This window comes from Coregonus clupeaformis, unplaced genomic scaffold (genome assembly GCF_020615455.1).
Source record: "Coregonus clupeaformis isolate EN_2021a unplaced genomic scaffold, ASM2061545v1 scaf0124, whole genome shotgun sequence".
In the NCBI taxonomy this organism is placed as follows: domain Eukaryota; kingdom Metazoa; phylum Chordata; class Actinopteri; order Salmoniformes; family Salmonidae; genus Coregonus; species Coregonus clupeaformis.
In genome coordinates, this window is record NW_025533579.1 from 595,001 (window position 1) to 608,692 (window position 13,692).

The window sequence follows — 13,692 nt, forward strand, 5'->3', positions numbered from 1 at the left end:
AAGTAATTAATTTGCATTTTATTGCCTGACATAAGTATTTGATCACCTACCAACCAGTAAGAATTCCGGCTCTCACAGACCTGTTAGTTTTTCTTTAAGAAGCCCTCCTGTTCTCCACTCATTACCTGTATTAACTGCACCTGTTTGAACTCGTTACCTGTATAAAAGACACCTGTCCACACACTCAATCAAACAGACTCCAACCTCTCCACAATGGCCAAGACCAGAGAGCTGTGTAAGGACATCAGGGATAAAATTGTAGACCTGCACAAGGCTGGGATGGGCTACAGGACAATAGGCAAGCAGCTTGGTGAGAAGGCAACAACTGTTGGTGCAATTATTAGAAAATGGAAGAAGTTCAAGATAACGGTCAATCACCCTCGGTCTGGGGCTCCATGCAAGATCTCACCTCGTGGGGCATCAATGATCATGAGGAAGGTGAGGGATCAGCCCAGAACTACACGGCAGGACCTGGTCAATGACCTGAAGAGAGCTGGGATCACAGTCTCAAAGAAAACCATTAGTAACACACTACGCCGTCATGGATTAAAATCCTGCAGCGCACGCAAGGTCCCCCTGCTCAAGCCAGCGCATGTCCAGGCCCGTCTGAAGTTTGCCAATGACCATCTGGATGATCCAGAGGAGGAATGGGAGAAGGTCATGTGGTCTGATGAGACAAAAATAGAGCTTTTTGGTCTAAACTCCACTCGCCGTGTTTGGAGGAAGAAGAAGGATGAGTACAACCCCAAGAACACCATCCCAACCGTGAAGCATGGAGGTGGAAACATCATTCTTTGGGGATGCTTTTCTGCAAAGGGGACAGGACGACTGCACCGTATTGAGGGGAGGATGGATGGGGCCATGTCTCGCGAGATCTTGGCCAACAACCTCCTTCCCTCAGTAAGAGCATTGAAGATGGGTCGTGGCTGGGTCTTCCAGCATGACAACGACCCGAAACACATAGCCAGGGCAACTAAGGAGTGGCTCCGTAAGAAGCATCTCAAGGTCCTGGAGTGGCCTAGCCAGTCTCCAGACCTGAACCCAATAGAAAATCTTTGGAGGGAGCTGAAAGTCTGTATTGCCCAGCGACAGCCCCGAAATCTGAAGGATCTGGAGAAGGTCTGTATGGAGGAGTGGGCCAAAATCCCTGCTGCAGTGTGTGCAAACCTGGTCAAGACCTACAGGAAAAATATGATCTCTGTAATTGCAAACAAAAAGGTTTCTGTACCAAATATTAAGTTCTGCTTCTCTGATGTATCAAATACTTATGTCATGCAATAAAATGCAAATTAATTACTTAAAAATCATACAATGTGATTTTCTGGATTTTTGTAAGTTTTGTAAGTAGGAAAACCTGCAAAATCGGCAGTGTATCAAATACTTGTTCTCCCCACTGTATATATGACATTTCTGCCCAGACTTAATGGGAAAGTTTTATAGTCTAATTTTCTCCCACTATTTTTTTTGCTCACTATTTTGTCACTCCAGTTTTGTTCTCTCAAAGTAATTTACACTTTGCCTCTTTGTATGGATTTTCCTATCCTCCCTTCCCTTATCTATATTTCTCTCTTTCATCACCCTCTCTCCCTCCATCCTTCTCCTCCCTCTCCAGGGTGCGGCTCAGACAATTAGGGGTTTGTGACCTTGCAGTGTCCCAGCGAGGGCAGCTCTGCTTTGGGGAAGGAGCCAGCTCAACCCCCATGGAGCCACAGCTGGCCTCTGGAGCTATATATAGAGCTGGGTCTCATACGCACGCACAGAGAGAGAGAGAAGAGAGAGAGAGAGAGAGAAGCCAAGAGGGAAAAGGAATGATGCAGAACAGACAGAAAGAAAGATCCCCCAGCCCTCAAGTCAGTGTTATATGACATTGGAGTGACATTGAGTGCTGTCAGTGTGAAATGCCTTTGCTCCAGAGCTGTGTAGATCAGCTTTGTAGCTTCTGACATCAGAGAATGTCTGGAGCTTCTCAACCTGTGTCTCTCTCTCTCACAGACACACACACACTCTCTTCCACGCTGTCAAAATGTCATCTGCTGATTTACTCTTCCGTTTTTGCTGACTCTCCTCTAGAGCGCTCTCTCTCTCTCTCTCTTCTCTCCTTCTCTTTCTCCTGAAAGACTCACTGTAGCACATACAGTAACAGTGAAGGCGTTACGTCAACAGCTCGTTAACACTTTGGTGACGTTGTAACCAGCATCACGCTAGGGCTCCCACAAAGAACGCTTAGTAAGCAATGAAAAAACTTTGGTCTAACATGATCATCTAAACCTAGAGTATCATTCTGGTGCCGTCACACTGGGTTTCAGACTGGGTTTATGTCATATGCTACTTGATACTCTACAGTATATCCAGTGGAAATGGCCTACATAGTTCTATTAAACACAACTCCCACTAACAGAACATACAGTCGGCCTACAGTATGATCCCTCCTCAACATAATCTCTGTCATGGCTCAGATGTTTTGGTTCCATTTCCTCTGTTCATTTGGTTACATCTCTATCCTGATGTTTTGTTTTGGTTTGATTATGGTCATTGTTCTTCTGATCTGACGTTTTGAGTCATTGATCTGACTGAGCATCAGTCTGGTTTTGGTGCTGGTTGTAACCATGGACTGAATTAGTTTAGGTCAGTTGTTGTGGTTGTGACTTTGTTGTTCTAGTGTTGTAGGGATGTTGTGTTGTGATTTTGACCCCCTGTCTGCCAGATGGTATCTCAGTCCTGTTAAGCCCCAAAGCATCATGTGTAGCCAGCTGAGACAATGGCATCTCCACAGGGGGCTCGTAAACACAGCAGCACTACTACTGTCCAGTAACAACACTGTGTGTGTGTGTGTGTGTGTGTGTGTGTGTGTGTGTGTGTGTGTGTGTGTGTGTGTGTGTGTGTGTGTGTGTGTGCTTATCTATGAAAAGAGGGAGACCACCAAGCTGTTGCCATAGTAACTGTTGAGTTGATCCTTTGTATTGGGAGATGGCTGCAGTCTATTAACTCTGCTGTTTATTTAATTAACACACTACTCAATGTGTCTAATGAGCCACATTAAGGAGACAGAGGTGGGGATAGGAAGAGGTCAGGGACTGATCTTCTGTCTAGTCAGGACGAACAGATCAGAGGATTGTCAGTAGAGTGTGCTAGTCATAGTCAGTCTCACAGTCCCAGTAGAAGGGGGAGGTAGTCATTGTATTGGTCAGGGGTCAATTGAAGCCTTGCTCCACAACTTCAGAAAATGATCAGGTTAATATGTATTGATTATCTTTAATGGAGCCAGGACACAGCCTAATAATGCCCATTTAGTCCTGCCAGTACTCATGAGACAGTATATAACAGTGGGTTGTGATTTATTACCACTTCAATGCATTGATTATGGACATGACGTTGACAGGCTAGGTGCAGTGCAGGGATCTAGTGAGCTTACATTCCTCAGTGATATTTCACAGGTGTCCTCTCGTTGCCTGTAGGACCCATTGGGCACGCTAAGGGCAGCTCTGTCATCGTGTCTGGATCAGTTTTTTTGGCAGAAGAACAAAAACAGCCAATTAATTACACAGCTGGAGCACTATACAAGACCTAGTGACTGAGGGCTCTATACTCCATCTCCTTATCGCTCTCTTTCTCTCTCTCTATTTCTCGCTCTCTATTTGTCCCCTCATTAGCTGAACACAGCGGGTGGCGACAAAGCTAGTCGACCATTAAAATGCTTTCCATGTTTTCCTGCATTGACCTCGCTTTGGCTTTGGCTGGTTCACAGTAACAGCAGAGATTTGAGTTAATCTCTAGACTTCCTGTAACACAGATCAAACCAGAAGGACCAGATCCAGAACTAAACCAGACAAGAATAAATCCAAAGCAGACTAAATTAACACTAGAGCTAGAAAACAGAACAGAAATCCTTCCTGGAAGAATTCTTTGACAAACATGGCTATGAGATAAATATGTGTGTGTGTGTTATCATTAAATCCCTGTGTCCCAGTGGGAGTGTGAGACAGGAGGCAGTGCAGAGCGAACCGAGGGTTGAGGGATGCAGGGAAGCGTGCTGAGATCAGGAACGACAGGGAACCATGAAGCACATAGGATTAGAGAGAGAGAGAGAGAGAGAGAGAGAGAGAGAGAGAGAGAGAGAGAGAGAGAGAGAGAGAGAGAGAGAGAGAGAGAGAGAGAGAGAGAGAGAGAGAGAGAGAGAGAGAGAGAGAGAGAGAGAGAGAGAGAGAGAGAGAGAGAGAGAGAGAGAGAGAGAGAGAGAGAGAGAGAGAGAGAGAGAGAGAGAGAGAGAGAGAGAGAGAGAGAGAGAGAGAGAGAGAGAGAGAGAGAGAGAGAGAGAGAGAGAGCAAGTGAAATAGGAAAATGTAAGAGCTAGAGGGCATGTCTATTCATTCGAGAAAAAGTTTTGTATGTATGCTTTTGCGTGCGTGTGTGTGTTTGCCATTGACTCCTACTGTGACAACGCCAGCTCCTGCTGTGAACGGTGGGTGACACTTTGACCTCACGTGACCCCTCACAGCTTGACCCCTGACCTTTAGTCTGCAGTATGGAGAATTAGAGTGAGTGTCACTTCCTCATTTCCTATGTGTCAGAGGTCACATCGTCTGGTGGTGAGTGTGTAAACAGGGAATTCTGAGTCTGTGAGGAGCATGTGAGGATTTTGGTGGGAGAGCACAGGGACTCAGGGAGAGTCTGTTTGTTCTATAAACAATCAATCACTCTGAAGTAGCTAGTGAAAACAGGGACTAGATCTGTGATGGGTCAGATGAATTGCAGGCTGTTGACACAGCCCCCTCCTATAGTTTTACCCCCCTCCTCCCAGATGACAGACGAGTAGACCTCACACAGACTGACAGCCATAGTTTGTACATCTCAGTTGTTATAATGCTTAAATAGGTCTATCTCATTAGTATCTTATTCATCATTTTAGGCAATGCTGGAATGATTTTCATTGTTTTGCTTACTTTGTGTATTATAATTAGCTCATGTGCTTTTCTCAACGAGGAGGGGATACTATAATAATAATAATAATAATAATAATAATAATAATAGGCCATGCATAGCCAATGTGATTTATTTTTATCAGGATATTTTCTACCTGCAGGCTGCAATGTTTTAATTTGTTGGCTTTATGTAGGCTATTTTTAGTTGGCAATGGCAATAGAAGTTACTTTTAGATTTGTATAATTTTCATTTCGTTTTAGATATCATTTTTATTAATCACATGACAATGATTTTGAGATAGGAAGACTAATTAAATAAATGAAACTGTTCCACGAAAATGTGCATACGAAAATCATAACTGGCACGCAGATCGGTAGAAATGGTAAGATAAATCGTCACACCCACACAGTCAACTGACTTATAAAAGGTGCTATGTTGTTGGGTCTGTAATCATGTTCAGTAATAGACCCATGTAATTCCAGTTGATATTTGAGAGGGTTGTTTTGTTTGCGCAATGCGCTGTCTGTGCGTCGGTATATTGTCTATAAAAGTGGATCCTCATGATTGTATTTCCCTTCCTTTTTAGAACACGTAGGCCTACTAAAATAATACAATGTTGTGTAGTGGCTTTGCTGGTATGCATCTAAAACAATTGGTTAAGTTTGCCCCACCAAGATTTACAAGTTAAAATCACCAGTGGTGTGTAGTCGTTACAAAGACACTGGCCACAGATACTCACTGTCTTACCCACCTCCTATCCTATTCAACTGAACTGTAAAGGAGGTCATGGTGTGTTTGTGTGTTATGCTGCTTATTGTTATCTAAAAAGGTGTTGTCATCTTCTCTAGCTGGCTAACAGAGTCAGATCTGGGACATTGACTAGGAAAACATAGCACCTTTTATAAGTCAGTTGACTGTGTGGGTGTGACGATTTATCTTACCATTTCTACCGATCTGCGTGCCAGTTATGATTTTCGTATGCACATTTTCGTGGCACAGTTTCATTTATTTAATTAGTCTTCCTATCTCAAAATCATTGTCATGTGATTAATAAAAATGATATCTAAAACTAAATGAAAATTATACAAATCTAAAAGTAACTTCTATTGCCATTGCCAACTAAAAATAGCCTACATAAAGCCAACAAATTAAAACATTGCAGCCTGCAGGTAGAAAATATCCTGATAAAAATAAATCACATTGGCTATGCATGGCCTATTTCAAGGAACTTGAAGTATTGTATCAACTATCAACTTGGTCCAGCCCAAAGCTTGTGCTAACAAACTTGCAACATTGTATAAAGTATTCTGGACCCACAGAGTTTCCCATGCCAGTGAGCTCCGGACAGACACAGCTGTAGGCTATTTGCGTAAGGGATAAGAAGTAATCAGGTAGGCCTATTTTATAATGTTTCCACCGGATCAGAGCATGGCATTTCTTTCCCCTTTCAGGTGGAGTGGTTATCGAAAGGGAGAGAGCTGTAAAGATTTTTCAAATAGGCTACCTTGAGGAACAATTGTCATTCTCAATGGATGTAAAAACAGACTTCGTTTACTTGCTATTTCGAGGAGAAGAAAAAATTGCTTTGAGAAGCTCCACAGCTCATTATTGGTGGTGAGTTAAGACAATCAGAAATACTATCAGATCCCCAAATGGGCACATTTATAAGCCTACATTTGCGCGCAGGCCAGGTAGCCTTGGTCTACTTCTATGAGTAATCAGGTGCGTGTCCTTACAAAACACAATGACTAAATTGACAAAACTCGTTAATGGAATGAAATAAACCAAAACTTGTTTCTCACAAGTGTAGCATAGGTTGTGCGCTCTGCAAACAACGTGTCCACTCCGACAATGACAACTGTAAAATACTGTAATGATAATAATATATTGAATGCATTAACAGAAGCTATGGTAACCAAATAAACATTGTAGATTAAAAATTAGGGGAAATAACGGTAAATGCAGTACTGTTGAGCCACCCCCGTGGCCTCAGCAATGGATTAGTCCACTGAGACAGGCGTCAATCAAGATGTGCCATAAAAAAAAATGTTTTTTGCAACTGGCTGACAAAAAAATTCCCAGTTGACCAACAGCCTATCGACCAAACAATCGACCAGTCGACTAAATGGGGTCAGCCCTAGTGTGACCTCTTACCCCATCCTCTAAGCTTCCATCACAGTATTACTGGAACACAGCTGGTGGGAACATTCAGGACTAACACACACACACAGAGTGACTGCATGCGTGATGGAGCATGTGGTTCTTCCCTGTGGTCTTTTGAGCACAGCCCTTCCACCCTGATTGCAGAATGAGGTGTTTTTTGAGACACCCATCCTGTTGACCACTGTTGGGCACGGGAGGCTGATGCTTGGGGGTCCAGAAGAGGAGGAAGGGAGGTAGGCTAAGAAGGCTAATGTGTTGTGAGCGCTTTGGTGCATACTGCAATGGCTGCTATGCATCACCTTACGAATGATCTATGGTTCATATCCTTGTCTATCTGTCTGTCTGTCTCTTCATCTGCACCTCTCTCTCTCTCTCTCTCTGATTAGTCTACCCTCTGTTCACTCATATTCACATTCATGACTGCAAGGGTTACAGACGAGGCAGTACAGGAGGTGTGTGTGTTTGACACTCCCAGGGGTGTCACACTGAGGGGTTCAGTGGGTTCCTCCCTCCTGCTGTCTGTGTCCATATCTTCCCCCTCCTTCCCTCCCTTCCTCACTTCTCCCTTTCTCACTACATCTCTCTCTTTTTTCCTTTACTATAAATCTCCCACTGGTCCCGTATGTTAACCTCCTCTGGGCTTGTGGTTTGTAATTCATGTCTGTCTGCTGTAGTTTGTCCATCTCTCTGTGTGACTGTCTAACCATGCTTGACTGCCTCTGACCATATCTGACCATGCTTGACCGCCTCTGACTGTGTGACTGACCACTGTCTCTTAGTCAGATGCCAAATATGGGTTTACAACATGCTCCTCTGTTTAGTCATCCATCCTGTTTCTCTCTCTGTGTGTGTGTGTGTGTGTGTGTGTGTGTCTATGTTATCTGTATCTCCACTTAAAAATCATAAAGAACTAAACAGACTTCTCCATAGCTAAGAGTTTCTGCACTGATGTGTTGCTTGGCAACCAACCAACAAATGATCTTCTCTTGTTGATAGTAAGACAGATGGACCAATAATGACACTGAGTCAGATTACCATTTAGTGACCAGCTGTGGTCACGTTCCCCATTTCCAGTTTTCCGGAGGAAAATTCCATTCCTATTCTATGTTGGGAATATTGTGTCAGGCTATATTGAGGGCAGACATGACTCAGGGGCCTTAGAATGAGGGTCCCATCATTGGGGATGAGGGGAGAGGTTATACGGACACACCTGGTGCCCAAATATATGACGTATGTCGTGCAGCGAGAGTCGAGTGGAGACGTATGGATTCCGTTTAGTCGGTTCAGTCAGTCGTCCTGATAAGCCCTTCCCAGCTAGCTAGTTTATATACGTGGCTAGAAACAATTTGGAACAAATTGGCTACTTTAGCTACCGCCGGCGACATGTGATACAGCTTCCCGGTGGGAAGCAACTCACGTTGGCAAGCACTAGCCTCTTCGCCCAACCATATTACTTCGTTCCGAGAGGCCTGTTGCCCGGAGCGAAGAGGCTAGCAAGCACCTTGATACAACATTGTTGCACTGGTCATTCGCAACAGCTTGACATCCAGATGGTGACCAATACTACAAGTTATTTCTCCATCACCCATCGAAATAAACATAACTTTCTTTTACACGATTGAACTAGCACCATGTTGCTGCTGTTGTCAGCTAGCCAGCATAAACTAGCTAGCTGGGAAGGGATCATCAGGACGACTGACTGAACCGAATCCATTCGTCTCCACTCGACTCTCAGGTGTGCAACATACATCATCAATTTGGGCACCAGGTGTGTCTGTAAAACCTCTCCTGGGGATGAGGATTTTAGGACCAGGGGATCATTTAACCCCTTATCCACCACCTTGACTCTTTCTGAGCTTCATAAATAATCTACTTATAACGACCCCTCAACATTTCCCCAATGATCTTCGACCTACTCAAAGACCTATACTCAAAGCTAACATGGTCAATAGACCACACACAGAGAGAAAACTACAGTCAACTAGAGACAAACTAACCCACTCATCTATCCAGTTAGTATTCTGATTATTGCATTATATCATGTAGCTGTAGGCGTGGATCAGAAAACCAGTCAGTATCTGGTGTGACCACCATTTGCCTTATGCAGCGCAACACATCTCCTTCGCATAGAGTTGATCAGGCTGTTGATTGCGGACTGCGGATTGTTGTCCCACTAATCTTCAATGGCTGTGCGAAGTTGGATATTGGCGGGAAATGAAACATGCTGTCGTACACGTTGATCCAGAGCATCCCAAACATGCTCAATGGGTGACATGTCTGGTGAGTATGCAAGCCATGGAAGAACTGGGAAATGTTCAGCTTCCAGGAATTGTTTACAGATCATTGTGACCTGGGGCTGTGCATTATCATGCTGAAACATGAGGTGATGGTGGCGGATGAATTGCACGACAATGGGCCTCAGGATCTCGTCACATTATCTCTGTGCATTCAAATTGCCATCGATAAATTGCAATTGTGTTCATTGCCCGTAGCTTATTCCTGCCCATACCATAACCTCAACACCACCATGGGGCACTGTGTTCACAACGTTGACATCAGCAAACTGCTTGCCCACACAAACACCATACATGCTGTCTGCCATCTGCCTGGTACAGTTGAAACCGGGATTCATCCATGAAGAGCATACTTCTCTTAGCGTGCCAGTGGCCATCAAAGGTGAGCAGTTGCCCACTGAAGTCGGTTACGACGCTGAACTGCAGTCAGGTCAAGTCCCTGGTGAGGACGACGAGCACGCAGATGAGCTGATACATTCTCTGGCAATAGTTCTGGTGGACATTCCTGCAGTCAGCAGGCCAATTGCATTCTCCCTCAACTTGAGACATCTGTTGCATTGTGCACATTTTAGAGCAACCTTTTATTGTCCCCAGCACAAGGTGCACCTGTGTAATGTTCATGCTGTTTAATCAGCGTCTTGATATGCCACACCTGTCAGGTGGATGGATTATCTTGGAAAAGGAGAATTGCTCACTAACAGTGATGTAGACACATTTGTGCACATAATTTGAGAGAAATCAGCTTTTTGTGCGTGTGGGACATTTCCGGGATTTTTTATTTCAGCTCATGAAACATGGGACCAACACTTTACATGTTGCGTATATATTTTTGTTCAGTGTAGTTTAAAGAGCCATAATAGCTACGGTGGGGTCTTATATGTACTGTGAAGTGCGATCGTTCTCTCTGCTCCTGGACTCAATCCATTCCTCTCCTTTTCAAACCCTTTTGTTCCTCCTCTTTCATCATCTCCTCTCTCATGAGACACATTCCTTATTTTCTGTAATTATTAATTAATTAATGAATTACATAATTATATTTCTATTGGGGATGTTAATACATTACATCAAGGCATTTCTTTCCACCCCTAATTATAACATAACGTGTGTGTAGACACACACATACACACACTTTCAGTCTCTACCAAACTGATGGTTGTTCCCATGCCATGAGGGTGTGTTTTATGTTCATGTTAGTAATTATCATTAAAGGATTAGGCCCACAGCTAAATGAATAAGGAGGAGAAAAGAGCAGCCAATCATATCAACTGCTCTGATTGGGTTCAGCTAGCCTTTCCCTGTGGACGCGCACACACACACACACACACACACACACACACACACACACACACACACACACACACACACACACACACACACACACACACACACACACACACACACACACACACACACACACACACACACACACACACACACACACACACACACACACACACACACACACACACACATACACACACACACACAAACAAACACGCTACATAAATCCAATTATTAACAGACTTGCGTCCCTCACCTATGCACCAACACACACGCATTACCCTCCGACACACATTTGACAGGCGCTTATCAGGCTTTTGTTTAATAAAGTTGCACTAACATGCCTAAACATCTGTCTTCTGTGCTCCTGCTCTAATTCTGCTGTTCATCTGAATCCTAATTAAGCTTAAGCACTTCAGCTCTGAGCATGAGAGATATAACACACACATTTAAATACACACACAGACAAGACACTCACAGGAGATATGAAAAGTCTGCGGGAGCTCTGTCTGCCGCTAGACATAATCAAACCTACAGAGGGATCACTCTGTGCGTGTGTGTGTGTGTGTGTGTGTGTGTGCATGCATACATACATGTGCACGTACATGTACACATCAGTGACTGTGTGTGCTCATGCACGTTAGTGTGTGTGTGTATGTGAGTTACAGTGGCAAGTGAATTGATGCTCTCTGTGTGTAAGTAAGATTAGCAGCAGATTAATCCTCCAGTATCCCATAATCCCTTGCTGATAGATGGCTGCAGATGTTGTGTGATTACAGACCTGCTGAGCTTGTGCAGAACGGACTACTATTTATAGTGAGGCCGTAGTATGTAATCAAACTCACAGTGAATATAGTGCTTCTCAATATACACTCCAGCCACTCCTTCAATGACGGTTTTACATGACATATTTATGCCAATTTTTGATCTAATTTAGTATATTTTTATTCTGGCCTCACTGTTGTGTGTTGCTGTATTTTCTGCTTGGTTTGTGATACTGTTGTATCTTTGAGCTGAAAGCAAAGGGAGAGTCACTAGAGAATCTGCCCAACAGTAGTTCACAGAGGAGAGTGGAAACACCAAATGCCCTTTTTAACCCTTTGAGGTGGATGGAGTGCATGCGTTGGACTTGGTAGAACATTTTCACTGATTCACAAAGAGTGGCTGAATTAATAGGCCTGTAAAATTCCAGAATAACGTCCACAAAAACGCTCACCGTAAATGGTTTATATCACTTAATTGAGCAACAACATTTGGTTCGGTAGATCGAGGAGGAGGAAGAGTAGGAGGAGGAGGGATATTAGTTCTCCTGGTGAATGAGAGCTGGGGCTGATGGAATATGAAAGGTGGTGTGTGTCACGCTCAGAGTGTGTGTGTTTGCATGTTTGTGGAACACACAGACGCTCTCACAAACTCTGGGTACAGGCTGGAGACGGCCTGGCCACACTGGTATTTAAATTGGCACCCTTACCACTCTGTGCATTAACAAGAGAGAGGGAGGGATGGAGAGAAAGAGAAAGAGAGAGAGAGAGAGAGAGAGAGAGAGAGAGAGAGAGAGAGAGAGAGACAGAGATCAGTGTATTAACACACACCAGACTTAGACAGGATTAGTATCAGATTAAATAGAGCGTGTTTGTGTGTGTACCTGGAGGCACTGAAGCAAAACCGATAGATCAGGTGTGTGTGGTGGTATGTAAGCTACTTGTGTATGTGGGAAATAGGATGAACTGTTTGGAGATTTAAATGCTCAGCGAGAGTAGCTTTGCTCTCTCTCTCTCTCTCTCTCTCTCTCTCTCTCTCTCTCTCTCTCTCTCTCTCTGTCTGGCTGGCTGGCTGGCTGTCTCTGTCTCTGTCTCTCAATGCTCTCCTCCATTCCCCAGGTGACAGACATGGCTGTGATTTGTCCACAACACGCAGCACAAACAGGAAACGATGCACTGGTTTAGATACAAAGATACAGGAAGTGGGTTTGTCTGCGGTTGGCTTACTCCCCCCCCCCACTCTGCAGACGTTGTTGATCATCTTTGTACTGATTTCCTACAGTAACGTCTTTGTCCTACAGTCATATGGCATTACATATCCAGTCCTTTTAGATCAGTGAGGATGATGAAACATAGAACAGAGAAAAGTAAGGCTCTCAAATGTTGTTCACCCACACCCACTCTTCGGTTCATGTAGTTATTCAGTGGGCTCTTTCATCTAGTAATTTGAGAGGAATTGTCTGGCTGCTTTTTTGTGTGGGCTGTTGGTTGTGTGTATAGGGACCTGGCCTTGTAATTTAGCTGTGGCAGTGCCCTTGCCCCCTACAGAATATAGCTTTATGGTAATTTATTCTATGTGAATGCTGTTGTAGTTAACATTATTAGGCCCACTCTCTTATTGGTTGTTGTTGCTGTTGTTCCAGTGTGATTGGTCATTGTTAACGGTCCTCTCTCTGTCTTCTCTAACAGTCATGCGGAGGAACCCATTTACGGCGGACGTGTGCTGTAGGAAAGGCTCCCGCAACGCACTACAGGAACTCTACAACCCCACACAGGTAGGAACCTGTGTCTCACTCTCTTTATCTCTCTCTGTATCTTTCTCTCCCTCCCCCTCTCTCTCTCTCTCTGTAAATATAGACCCCACTGTTTTAGGCCTGACTCAGAGAGACATTTGAAAGGTCGTGACCCTGGCTGTTTTTAGCCTTGTCCTCCCTTTCCCTTCAAACGGTGTGTGTGTAAGTGTGTGTGTGTAAGTGTGTGTGTGTGTGTATGTCACTAAGCCTGGGTCCATGCTCCTCTGTCTTTGTTTATTTATTACGTCTGTATGTCGACGTCCTTTACATGATGGACGAGCACCATGGAAACCTACATTCCATTGCCGTGGCGAAAGCCCCCTTCCGGAGGATGGCTTTATTTAGCGTAACGGTCGATTGCATAGTTAGTATTACATATTTCACTTCGCGTAACTCCTTTTCAGAGCACTGCATTCTCCCTTCAAGTACAGTAAGCTCTGCTTACATTGCTGCAACTTACTGTAACCACAAAACATATGG

General features: G+C 44.1%; 1 protein-coding gene across 2 annotated transcripts in view; it reads left to right on the forward strand.

Moving 5' to 3' along the window:
* Positions 1-13,692, forward strand: part of LOC121547799 (carbohydrate sulfotransferase 11-like) — a 61,992-nt gene that overhangs the window by 24,723 nt on the left and 23,577 nt on the right. For both annotated transcript variants that reach the window (XM_045213560.1, XM_045213559.1), the window contains exon 2: positions 13,109-13,194. In XM_045213560.1, the coding sequence (XP_045069495.1) occupies positions 13,109-13,194 (86 nt within the window). The remainder of the gene's footprint in view (positions 1-13,108; positions 13,195-13,692) is intronic.